Here is a 13,346-nt window from a genome sequence, read left to right as displayed (position 1 = left end):
AGTAGGTGTAAGCTATGGAATGGTTACAAACTATTCTCCCAACCAAACTTAGAGTCTGCATATGGCAAAGGCACCATGCAGCTGCTCTGACAACCCTGCCTGGCCACAGTGCACTGCTAACCTCACCTGCACCAAATCCTTGGGATTTCTGGTACCTCCAGAAGCTTCTCTGGAGTACAGCTGTGGCAGGAAACTGAAGAGCTCTGAATGTCAACCACCGCTTGACCTTACAGTACTCTCCATGCAACAGACATGTATCTGGATGCAGGCTGGTTTCTGTGAATATTTCTTGATCCTAAGAAAGCACAGTACAGCTTCAGCAGCTCAAAAGGTAAATCCCAATCCCCTAATATAAACAGCTCTATGATCCCTAATGGCTTGTTAGCTTGGAATAATATCTTATCTCCAAGACACTGTAATAGACACTTTATCTGAACTATTTTGCTATTGATGGCCAGGTAGTACTGTAGCAGATGGGTGCCCACGTACCAGCCTCTCCAGAACCAGTAAATAAATACTGGTGATGTCTGTGGCATCATTCAAGATGTACAGTGGTCACCCAACCCCTCCTCCCCACTTATATTCAGCCTGTGCACTGCATCAGCATGGGACCTGCCAGGCTTGGCCAGATAGAAACTTAAGTATGCATTTCCACGTCACAAAACTAAAGTATGCCATAGTACTTGATGAGGAGGTTAAGTCTATAGGGCAGCAGTTAGCTTTGCAGAACTCTAAATATACCATTCCCTAATTAGGCATCAGTGACAGGCTGTTGCCCACAAAGGTTATTTAGACTCTGGCCTACATCTAAAGAGCATATGAGTAATACTCAAAAAGTACTGGCTACCTGAGCCACTCTGCTACTCCAGCCCAGCATGTTACTGACCTGCTGCTTGGGAAAAGCTTCACAAGTTACAAGTGTATCTGTGAAGGTGATGAGATCCCTTCACTCCCTTGGCATCCGTAGCATCCAGGTGCTCTGAAACAAATCTCCATAGTGAGGAAAGTCAGGGCCTTTTTTCCCAACACCCATGAAAGCTGTCAGTAGTAAAAGGCAAGGGTAGGAGCACTGTGCAAGCAGATACTGCTCACAGAGCTGTGCAGTTACACTGCAAAGGATCCTATGGGACTTGGTAGTGTTCACCAAAGGGGATGTGTTCTGAGAGACCTCTGAAAAGCAGGAATTTTTCTTCATCGAGAGGGTGAAAAAACATATTTTCCTTGCAGTAATTGAACATGTACACACACACAGGGTACAGCACACAGGAAACAAGCACAGACTGGTTGATATGCAGAATTTTGTCCAGAGGCATGGGCAACACTTTGCTAGCTCCATCTGCTCTGATGTGTCTCACATGGTAGCCATTTGTTTCTGGTTGGTCCCTTGTCTAGTCATTGTATAATGCCTCTTTTCAAAACACAGTAGTAGAATAGTGTCTCTCTCACCAAAACTAGAGCTGTTTCATTCAGAAATCTGCTGAAAATCATTCTGCATTGGAAAGAAAGCCTTCCAGCTTGAGTGTTTTATGTTTCTCTGGCCTTGGTCAGTTTTCTTTCTTCTGACACTGTAGCTTTTTTGCTGAAAGTGGGGCAATGTTGTTTGTTTGACATAGCGCCTCATACGCCAATAATACTCTGTAATAACAAGACATGAGGTTGTCAACAATAAGAGTAGTTGCTATGTGGATCATAGTTTGGCAGTTGTGTTAGAAAGACCAGCAAGCACTTCCCCTTCTGACTCTAAATTGGGAGCTCCCTCTGCAGACCTGTCCTGATCCTGCAGTTTCCATATAGGCAAAATGCCATTTTTGCCACTTGCTCTGTCCCTCAGTGTAGAAGGGTCCTGGTGTCCTCACTGACTCCTACTCACACTGCCCAGGGAGAAGAAGCAGCCAGAGCACACAAGGCTGTGTTTTTCTCACACATGGGAAACTGCACCTTCTCAATGCAGTGCAAGCAAAAGGGCGAGTAAGCAAGAAAACACAGCATGGGAAATAAGGAGAAGGTTAAGTTAGGCAGAAGCCTCTGGGGTCCCTGGGAACTCAACAAGGCAGCCTCAAAAACACTGAAGAAGTTGGCATGAATATCTCAAGAGCAAGGCATCACATGGCCTTACTGAAATCAGGAGACAGAAAGCCCTGGAAATTACAGATGCCTGCATTCCTACACTGGCTGCAAGAAGCAGTGCTCCTTACCAGAGCCAAAGCAGCTTCCTGAAGAAGATGACAGTAGATATAGGGTAGTAAGCCCAGCGTCCTCTCTAGAAGTTTCTCCACAACTTACTAAGTACCACTCAGCATAACCCTGCTGCCATTTGTTCCCTTGCAGTCCCTGCACTGTCAGCACACATGTCCCTGATGATGTCTATCAGAGACCTCAAGGTGAGAAGCCCATTACAAAGGTCACACTTGTTTCGGGCTCTTGATGTGTAAAAAAGCAGCCAAAGAGAAAGGCAAAAAGGGAGAACAGGCAATAGAAAACAAAACCAAATGTGTTAAGTTGTGGTATGTTTAATGGACTTCACAATCTACAGACAGAATAAGCCAACACCAAACTATATGTGCAGCAGGAACAAAAAAAACCCTTTTGCTGAGGGATGAGAAATGACAGTAAAAAGCATCAGCAAAGATGGTTTTCGGAGGGATGCTGATGGAAAGGCTTGAGACTCAGTGTTCTGAGGGAAAGGCTTGCTTCAAAGTGAACATGACAAAAATCATCTCTTCACATTGTCTGTGGGTCCCATATTCAAAGAGGCAGGAGAACAAAGGTGAGCCATCGGGCCCAATGCCCATGTACTGCAGATCTGAATAAGCACACAGGCCCTTGAAGAGTATGCTGGGTTTTGTCCAGTGAGCTGGATTTAAAGGGCTTTTGTTGAGGTAAATTCCTAAATCTTTTCGACCCCTTGGGTCTGTAGGATGAGCGTAAAGTAACCAACTGTCTTGACATCTGGCATCCGTGGGAGGTGGGAAGGCAGTAACACTTCCATGGCATCCTGAGGGAGGTTCTATTAGCATTTCAACCCTCTGGCCTCCCTCAAAGTCCAGCCCGTGGTTATAGCTGACAGCCTGGATCCTGGCTCCCCTGTTGCTCCTTGCATTGCAGTAAAGGACCTTTCTGCCACAGGAATGCAGCTCTGCTACCTGGCACTCCACTGCGCTCTCCTCCCCTACAAAGTTCCCCTTCTCCCATGTTGTCCCATGGTCAGAACTGATGAAGCAGAAGGCATGAGGGGTGGGGTGTTGCTTGGGGTCCAAGATACGATAGGCATAGGCAGGAATCACAAGGCTCCGGGCCTCATTGAGCAATTGTAATCCATGACCTGGCCCCACCGCAAACGTGGCCCAGTTCTTGTACTCATTCCTAATGGTCCTGTCGGTGACATCCTGGGCAGCGCTCCAGGTGCGTCCTTGGTCCATGCTAGCGACATAGCAGAGACGTACCAGGTTGATCTTTGTCCTCAGCTGATGCTGCTCAGAGATCTTTCCTGGGACAGCTATGAAGAACAAGATGAGTTTTCCCGAGACTTCATCATATACCGGGCAGGGGTTCATAGATCGGTGGCCTTCCAGCTGTGCACTGACAAGGGTCTCCATCCTTTTCCACTGTCACAGCCCGTGGGAAGGGAGACAAGAATGGAACACACTGTTACACAGAGACCCACATTATAGCGCAAGGATGTCTGGATAAAAGCTACAGAAGAGCATGGGAAGAACAGAAGCAGGATAATGGATAGAGCAAGAAATGGGAAGACAATAATCTGGCATAGCCAAAGGCAAGTGAAAATTATTTTGATGACACGAAGCATGTACACTTCACCAAGCATGTGGGTTATGTCCTTTTCAATTACTACTCCTTGAGGAACTGATAGCTCCATATCTCAATCCAGCTGGTGGCTGATGACACCCTATAAAAAGCTACAGCAGCTGAATTTTCAGAAATCCTCACAAATTATATATTATATGGCACACAGACATTCCCAGTGGTCAAAGTGCGCTAGTACAGACGCTGTGCTGTGTCAATGTTTTTTAGGAAGTTGCAGAGAAACCCAAGCCCTTTTCAAGCATCCTGGATGATGACAAATCCCTGCTCATTCACGCTCCTGTTCCTCCACTTTGATGTGAATGTACGTGAATGGGCAACCCAGCCTACACTGAGGCACCTTGCTAGGGCTGATTATGTGACTCTGGTGTGGAGATTTGGACCCTGAGCTGTCTGACTCAGAAAATAGGTCATAGAGCTGGTAAAACTACCCAGCAAGCCGTGTTTTCTTCAAATGAATAGCACATAACGCAATCATGTTTCTAACACTAGTATTGCAATTAGCAAACTATGACTACATAGTGTTATTGGCTTGGTAAGCAAAGCAGTAGTTTTCAGTAAGGTTATATTAATTAGCTTTTCTGCCCTGATTTGTTGATTAGCCTTTTTGTTCATATCTTATCTTTTCCTATCCAACTAATATTAACTTCTATTGAAAATTTAGTATTTCCATTTTAAGAAACTCTAGCATGTGAACACAAATTATTAAGTTTATGACCAACTGAACCCCACTAACTGAATTACAGGGAGTTACACAAGATGTTACCTGAATGGTATGACACTGCAGGTGGGCTCAGAGGCTGCTTCTGCTAGGCAGACTCCAGCTCTTAAGAGCCTATAATCTAAGACAACCAACGAAGGTTTGGAATAGAAAAATAAAATCACTTTTTTCCCCCCCAAAGACATTCATGCCTTTGCATATGCAAAAAATTATTATAAATAGAGTTTCCACCACCCCCAGCCACCCGGCAGCATAACTGTTAATGAGGTAGCCCATTCACTGGCACCAGCAAACCAGACACTATTTTTGCATGGAGAGACTAACTATTCTCAATTGTTTTTCAAACCAGAAATTAGTCCTAAAATGATGAATTAAAAAAAAAAAAAAAGGAATAGTCACTGATCACTAATTTACTCCTCCCCATCATTCTGGCATTTCTTCCTCTTCCTTGAGGCATTTCTGCCTCTCCACCGTATTTTTCCTGCTACAACAGGACTTTTGTCCCATCTCTGTATCTGCATCCCCAACTCTGCAATGATGGGTCAAAGCCACCCCTAGAATATCTACTCCATTTTAGTCCCCCCAACAGCTGCCCATAGGGTTGAATCCCAGCAGTGATAATGAGACATGCATTCTTTATAGGCAGATTTGTCTCCTGTACCTGGGGAGGAGAAGCTGCCCTGTCCCTACAGCAAGAGGGCAAATACATTGCACTCACCGGGGGCAGGTGGGCAGAACAGGGGGCAGTGTCCCTCACCTCTCCCTGCACTGGTACCTGAACGTGCTGCGTGGCTGGGTTGTACATGCCTCTGCGCATGACTATCAGCTTGGCATGTTCATCCACCAGGTCCTCTCGCTCCTCAGCAAAGGCCAGGATCATGCTGAACCGCGGCAGGTAGAGCAGGGCTGGAATTCGATAGCTCCAGGTACCGTTCCGGAATAATGTTTCTTGCTCCAGGACAGGGAACGCAGCCATTGTGCTAGGGGGAAGAGGACAAAGCACACTTCATTTTGACCCAGCAAAGTGTCATGGGGCAGATTCCACTGCTTTTTGCTCTCTCTGCTCAGTGGGACCTGTCAGGCATTGAAACATACTTTCAGCTTTGTATTTTCCTTCTGCTTTTCAAAGAGAACCTATGTATAGCATAGTAGCTGGAACTCAGGCCGACCTTACCCCAGGAACAGCCTGGTTGGTCTGACTGGAGTTTCGCAAGGTAAGTACACCAAATACAGTTAATTAAAAGGCTGTGCTTTGTTTTGTCTTTTTAATTAAATGCACAGGCTGGGATTTGTTTGTTTGTTTTTGTTTACTCTAATTCAGAAGACTGTTGATAATAAGACATTATAGTAGTTTTCCTCAGAAGACCATTAATTTCTCTGTTGAGGTTGTATACAAAACTTGGCACAGAACTTCCGCTTTGCCAAACATGAGCCTAAAATCCCATATAAATGACACACTGAGGCAATCTCTGGCCCCAGGTGTGTCCCAGTTTGAGGATGGCAAGCACTGAGCATGAATAAGGAAAGGAAAAGAACACCCCTCATTCCGTAAGATCAAAAAACAGTCTGAATGGTGTCACATCACTTGGGATGCGAGCAGGCAGAAACCCTGTCCTCTTTACAATGATTTAATAGCGATGTTATGAAGGAAAGCAAACATGACAACTGAAGGAAGCTGCCTCTGTGTAACTGGTCTGTGCTATGCCCCCACACATCCTCTCTTCCCCTCCTCAGACCTACTTGTCCCTCTGTCCTCTTGCACCAGTGAGCCAATTTACCCCAGTATAAAAACTGGTAGATTAAGGGAATTGTGTCTCAGCAAATGGACAAAAAAAAAAATAGAAAGAAAAAAAGAGAAAATATATAGAAGGAAAAAAAATTAAATTCTCACATGATGCACCAGAAACTGAAGGCTTGGATATTCCCTGCTCAGCAGAGAAGGTGGGGAAGAAAAAAAGAAAAATAAATATTAAAAAATCAAGCCTTAGATCTCTGACGCATTGAGTGGGTAGGATGGCAGGAAGAAGATGACAATACACTATGAGTAAGAAATTCAAATGCCTCCTACCTCACTGAGGCAAGACTTGCTGCCCTGTTCGTTGAGGATTCTCCTATTTACCTAAATCTTAGAAAGATCTGTAGCAACTACCGGACATGGATGAGCTCCTGATGTTCTTGAAGGCTGCCTTGATAATTCAGGACCAGATATGGAGGCAACTTCAGGGTGCTTGTACCTACCTGAAGAATAGTTTGCCCTCTTCCATCTTAAAGATTATATTAGCCAGCCTAACTAACATAGACTTGGTCAATTTTTTTTACAGTGGTTCTTTATGAGTTAGGAAAACACAAATAAACTGAGTTTATCCTCCAGAAAAGTCTGAAGCACAAGGTGAGCCACATATTCCACTCTATCCAGATCCATAGCTAAGCAGCAAGTGTTCAAATATTCCTTGCTTTCACCTTCCAGGTGCTATAAATATCAGTGAGATTTTTGAACTCACGGCACTTCTCAGAAGGGTCTGAACTGCACTGCTCTAGCTAAAGCCAGCTGTACAGTCCACAGCAGGCCCCAGCTCCACTGCCACTCTGATCCAAAGGCACTGGAAAGGGAAGTCAATCTCCCAGAAGCAGCTGCTCCCTCCTCACTGTTGCAGATGATACAGCAGCGTGAAGAAAGGCAGCAGCACTGCTACCATATAGAGTGTTACCAGAACTAAATCACAGCTATCCATGCAATAACATGAAGGAAATAGGAAGACCTTCCTAGAACAAATAACTGTGTTGTTTGCTACTTACCAGCATGGATCTGTCTATTTATGGCTCCTGAAAGAGAAACTCACCAGTGTGCTTCCAGACTATTTAAAGGGAGATTATTTAAAGGGAGATTAGTCAGCCTGTCTAGTGCAGCACAGGTTCCCTAGTGCTCCTGCTCATAATGCCATCCTGATCTTGCAGTCCTGCTGCAGAACAGGGCAACAGGGAAGGAAAAGAAAGGGGAAAAAAAAAAAAAAAACCAAAAAGAAGAAGAAAGAGAGTGAGAGAGAAATCTGGGCTGGTCTGTGAATCCCTTGATGGAAAGCCAAGAGACCGCTGCCACAGGAGGCCATGCTGCTGCCAGCTGCACATGAGTCCCTCCTGTCTGAGCCTGTCACCTGCACACAGCTCTGCCCACACTCTCAGCCCCCCTGTGACATGCTCACTGTGAGTGTCACAACATCTTCCACTTACTGCCAAATGGGAATTGAGGAAATAGCTGAACTGGGAATAGCTGCCATAGAAACAAGCCTGAGGTTCCTGGACACAGCAACTATAATCAAGGAAAATACTGGAATCAAGTGACATTTCCATCTATCCAGAGACTAAATAGAGATATGTGTGAGTGTGTGTGTATATACACTTGTACATACACTCCCTACACAGAGCGTGGGTATTATGGCTGTATGCATATATATATATATATATATATATGTATGCTATGCATCCATCTGCAGAGAAACTTTTCCATCCTTTTTTAAACACACAAAGTCAGTATTCAGCTTTTTCTATGTTCTCCCTTGTGGATTCTCATGCAGAGATTGAGTCATAACAGTGTGAGTTTCACACAGAATCAAAAATGAAGGATCTTTAAATAAGCTTAAAGTTCATTATATATATATTAAAAGAAAGCAAAATAGTGCTGCTTTAGTTACTTGTCCAGCCAACTGAAAGGAATTGATTTTTCTTTTGACCCCAACCTGTATTCAAAGGCATGCCCACCAACTGGACCCTTCTGAATAAAAAAAAAAAAGTAAAATTGGCAAATCATTGACTGGACAGCCATTCGAAGAGTGTTCCAATGCTCATATTCCAGGACTGCTGGAATTCAAATCACACATGCTAGCCCTTCCAAGGCTATATTGCCAGGGGATGTGTGTGTCCATGATGCTACTCAGTTCCTAAACCTCACTGAAATAGCACTGGCTGGCCTGCAAGGAAGAAAACAGCGTTGCAGCCAGCACACCCCAAGGACATGGCAAGACAAAGATCACAGCAATATCTTCTGAAGCACTAAGAGCTAAACTGGAATACAAAGGCCTGAAACAGAAGCAAGAGAATGGAGAGCTGTACACATGAAGACAAAAATTGCTCAGACCAGTATCGACCCAACAAACTTGGAGAGAGAGTTAGTTGTACTTTCCTGATCTATAGGAGTAAGAAAGGGGAACTGGATGTAGTATTTCTTTTCTTAAGAGAAAAGAACATATCTGGTCACCTCTTTCTGGATGAGACAGGTGCTAGGGAGGAGAAGAGAAATTTATCATGTAGCCATTAAGCCAATATCTCCTATTGCATTCTGGTTTTTACTGGAGTCTTTAATTTATTTTCCAGGCTTATCCTTGCAAAGTGTTGTGTTCAAGGAGGCTGATGTTTACCTGCAATTCCTCTCCAAGGCACGAGGGAAGCTGCTGCACTGAGATCCAGTACTTCACCTCTGGGCAGGACTGGGCAGACAGGGAAAGATGAGCACACTGCAAACAGTAAGAGAAGAGGGAGTTAAACTGGAGGAAGCCATTAGTCATCATTTGCAAGTTACACAGCTGTAATGATTTCCAAAGCAGAGACTGTTTCCAGCACACCAGAAGAGTCAAAAGAAATAACAGTTGTCAACAAGGGAATTTATGTGGATTTAGTCCTTGGAAAGAGCCCAAGTGGTAGAAAGGAAAAGGCGCTGGTAGACACCAGGAGAGGGTACTTGTTCCTTCCACTTTTGTCCTTCAAGGGAGCTCACACAGACTTGGAGCAGGATGAGCCTCTGCATGTTTATTTGCTTTAATCCTCTCCAAGAAAAGTGAGTTAAAAGCATAACATTTCCACTGGCCTCAGCTTCTGTAAAAACCTGTTCTGAACATGATCAGAACCAAGCTGAAATTACAGCATGTCTTTAAAACAAACCAACAGAAATAAGGTAATATGCTGAACTCGATCCCTTGGTCCCTGTCCAAGAGCTCTACACTCCGTGGAGCAGGTAGCTTGTTCTTGAATGATTTCAGATAGGTCCCAAAAGAACTATCCAACTCATTAAGGGAGAGTCTGGGGGAAAAAACACAATCAAAATTCCAGAGAGGGTCAAATGCAAAACTCAACTAAAATGCTGCTTTTCAAGGCAAGCGCAAGAACCCCGGACTGGTCATTTTCTACTCCACATCAGACCTGGATTTCCCATGCTTTCCAAATGTATAAAGTCAAGCAAGCATTATGCCAAAACACACTCCTTGTCTCACTTCAAAGGAAATAAGACATTTCCCTTGGGATATTGCATAGAGGGGTCCCAGAAGTAGTCACGTTCCAAGCCCAGTTATACAGGATTAAGAAACAGAAGCCCCAGTTTGCTTCTAGAATAATTGCTACACAGCACACTCCTGCGTGGAAATTTTCCTCCCTCCTAGGCAGCATAGCTGTGCCTATTTCTGCCAAAGCCCAGCATCAGAACGCTCCATCTCCAGCCTGCTTATGCCCTTAGACCAGACCCTACACTAAATCTGGGCTATGGAATTTCTTAACAAGTTAAGCAACACACATTTATTTATCAACCTCAATGTAAAGTCAGAAAGATGTTATCAGTAAAAGCTGTCAAACAATAAACCTTAAACAAACCTTAACATTCAGAATTCAAAACTGAAGAAGACACAAAACTGGAATTACTTTAATCCAGCAGCTAATTGAACTAAAATTTTTAACCGCACTAGAAACAGAAAGTTTCTCTTGTGGTAAAAACATCATACCACATTTACAAGGGGATTTTCAATCATGCCAGTACATGCTTTCCTAAACAATCAATCAGGTCTGCTTTCAAACTGTTGTGGCTCAGCTTGGCAGTAGCTCTTGTGCCTTAAAGTGGAGGTTTTCTTAGCAGGAGAGAGGAATTACATGGAGCAGCAGTATTTTTCTTAAAATATATTTGGTGGAGGAATACACAAACTGCATTCCTACTTGAACCTACAAAATGTTGTATTTACCTTTTTCGTTCCTAGCAATGTCCTAGTTATGAAAATGAAAAAAAGGAAAAGGAAAAAAATACCTTTTTACTCTGTGTCGTCTGGAAGTCACGTCAAAAGGCAAAAAAGAAAAAAAAAACAGAACCAAAAACTACTCCTATTGGATTAGACAAAAGGGAGGCTCACCACATTCTTACCAAGTAATCTCCAATCTGCAAAATTATTTATGTTGGCAGCAATGTCAGCTGTCTTGGATCCCCAGGAAAAGCTATCAGCTGGCATATAAACACAAGCTTACATTTAAATAGCAAACCTGTTTTGCATATAAGGGGTGGTTCCATGGGAGCCAGACAAACAATAGGGAAAGACTTTTACATTATCATAGTAATTAAGCAGCATGTTTCTACTTGCATGGGCTGCTGCATTGTGACACAGCTGTTGGTTCTATACAGTTCAGCATGCTGTCTTATTTCTCCCCTGGTACTGAGGAAGGCAAAATTCCTCTGGTTGCAGCATGTGGACTCTCAATGCTTTCCCTCAGAGTACTGATCTCTGGGAAAGTTTGCCTAAAGAACCTATAAAATTGTTATAACCAACAGGTGATGGTGCTGTGATAATCTAACATTCTGTCTCCACACCCCTCCAATCCATCAACATGTTCTTTCTGGATAAGAAATGGGTTAACCAAGGAGTGTCCAGGCAGGAATGCAGGAATGACATGCTGATGCATTCAGGTGAAGCTCCCAGAGCCTCTGTGGAAGTGTTTCAAGACCAAACTATCTCAGCAGCTGCAGGCAAGGAGCTACTGGGGGGAGCCAAGCACAGGGAGGAAAGTACAAGCCTAAGGTCACCCTGAGGAAGAAAGGGATGGAAGTACCCCTTCTCCCTGTCTGGGGGAGAGTACCTGACTCTCCCTGTCTGGCTGAGAGTCAGGACCTGCAGATGCTGCAAGTACCCAAGCAAATAATGTCACAACTACATTGTGCTACTGCTGTCAGAGATGACAGCAGTATCCCATTTCCTATCCCATTTCTCAATGCATCCCTTGCTTTCCTCTCTTCTCTATTGAATTTTCATTGCTGCCATAAACACTTGTCTTTGAAGTGATCTGAAAGAATGAGAATAACAATCCTGTGAAGAGATATTTGATGGCAGTTGTGATTGATCTGTGCAAGCCAAATAGGAAGATGAAAAGGTGTGGATTGGCAACCGATCAGCTGAGCGACCAAATTAAGGTAATGCTTTTGTATTACTGTATTTCTCTTGAGCAACCCTGTATCCTTTCCTGCGCCCGCAAGAATCCTCATCTTACCTTGGCAAGCCACCAGAGGATATGAGACTAGCAGAAAATTAATCCAGGGGGAAAAAAAAAAAAGTGAACTGTTTCTGCTGGGTCATTGTCCTGGATTGCATCAATAAGAGTCCATCAAGCAGCAGAATCTGCAGTTGGAGCAGGAGCATGAAGCTGCTGTCAGGAAGAGCAAACACACGACTCAGACAAGCACTTAGTCATTGGATCTAATTAGCTGCAGGGTGAAACCACACCCTGTGTTTACGAACTGGGCAGGTAAAGTATGGCCTTAATTGGGGCGCACAAGAGAAGATTGAAGGCATTTGTATCTCACTGCATTACCTGGAATCAAACAATACTGGGAGGAAAAGTCCCTCCAGAGACAAAATCATTGACATCCACCAGATACTAACTTTTAACAGTGGCTCCTGGAGAAAATCCAGAGTCAAGTAAAGCAGCAACAATTAATGGAGGACAAAAGACATTGAAGAAGCTGCTAAGGTGCAGTCTGCCTGAAAGCGAGACATGAATGATTGCTTTATGGATTTCTTCCCATTTTTTCTTCTCCCTGGCTAGCAGCAGCGTTGTTCAGGTGATTTTCTCAGTCATACACTTGGCTTCTGCAGCCAGACAACCCATAAATACTCATTTGTTTAACAGAAATCACCTTTCCCAGATGCAGCTTAAAACTGGTTGTCCATCTCTTCTGAGTGGAAGTCCCAAGCGTGGCTTGGCGTGGTGGCAATGGTTCCACGGGCTATTGTGGAAGCATGCATATGGCAGAGTAGCTCTGCCTCTGGCCACCTCCCACCTCCCCTTACTGGCTCATCCTCTCTAAGTAAGATTCCACACATGTCCCTGCAGGCCTCTGGTGTGCCCCACCTTTGACCCACTCCCCCGCACCAATCAATCAGACATGGCTGTGCAGAATCCAACAGCTTAGAAAGACTAAATCTACTCCTAAAATGAAGGATGTGTTCTATGCGGTTAAAATGAGGGAATCCAAGTGCCTGTGCAGGACAGTCCCACAATAAACATGTGGGCACCCCACACTGCTTCCCTGCAGCCACCAACACCACTGCCAGCATTCAGGCTCCAGCACTGCTCTTCAGCCTCCAGCCCACAGCACGGACCTCTATTTGCAAAACCCCAGCCTTCTGATAAAAGAAAGAGTGCCTTTCCCAAACAACATGTTGTTCTGAAACTATTTTACAAAACTGTTCCTTAGTAACTATCAAAAATGGATGTCCCACTGTAGACATGCATAGCCTGATCCTTCCTCTTTCCTTTCAGTGTAAATCAAAATCAGTGTCACCACTGAAGTTTAAAACAGGTTTAGGTCTGAGGAAGATGAAAATCTTTGCTTCTATTGTTCCACGCTTACTTCATTGCCCTTATATCTGATTGTTGTAATGAAAACGTTTTTAAAAAGGTTAAAAAATGCAAATGGGGTGTGTGGGAGCATTAATAAGAGGATATAAAAATAATGCAGAAGATAATATAATGACAGAATCCTGAACAATGGAGCATTTGAATT

At 44.0% G+C, this 13,346-nt stretch overlaps 1 protein-coding gene across 1 annotated transcript; it reads right to left on the bottom strand.

The window, feature by feature from the left end:
* Nucleotides 1-2,666: 2,666 nt before the first annotated feature.
* On the bottom strand, nucleotides 2,667-5,523 carry NEU2 (neuraminidase 2; the record flags this gene model as incomplete). The annotated part of the gene is made up of 2 exons (XM_084211932.1): nucleotides 5,319-5,523; nucleotides 2,667-3,605 (listed from the first exon to the last, which is right to left on the bottom strand). The coding sequence occupies exons 1-2, from the start codon at nucleotides 5,517-5,519 to the stop codon at nucleotides 2,667-2,669; spliced, it is 1,140 nt and encodes a 379-aa protein (XP_084068058.1). The 5' UTR covers nucleotides 5,520-5,523.
* Nucleotides 5,524-13,346: the final 7,823 nt, after the last annotated feature.

This window comes from Fringilla coelebs (genome assembly GCF_963513975.1).
Source record: "Fringilla coelebs genome assembly, chromosome: 10".
Lineage (NCBI taxonomy): Eukaryota > Metazoa > Chordata > Aves > Passeriformes > Fringillidae > Fringilla > Fringilla coelebs.
This window is presented reverse-complemented; position numbering and strand designations above follow the sequence as displayed.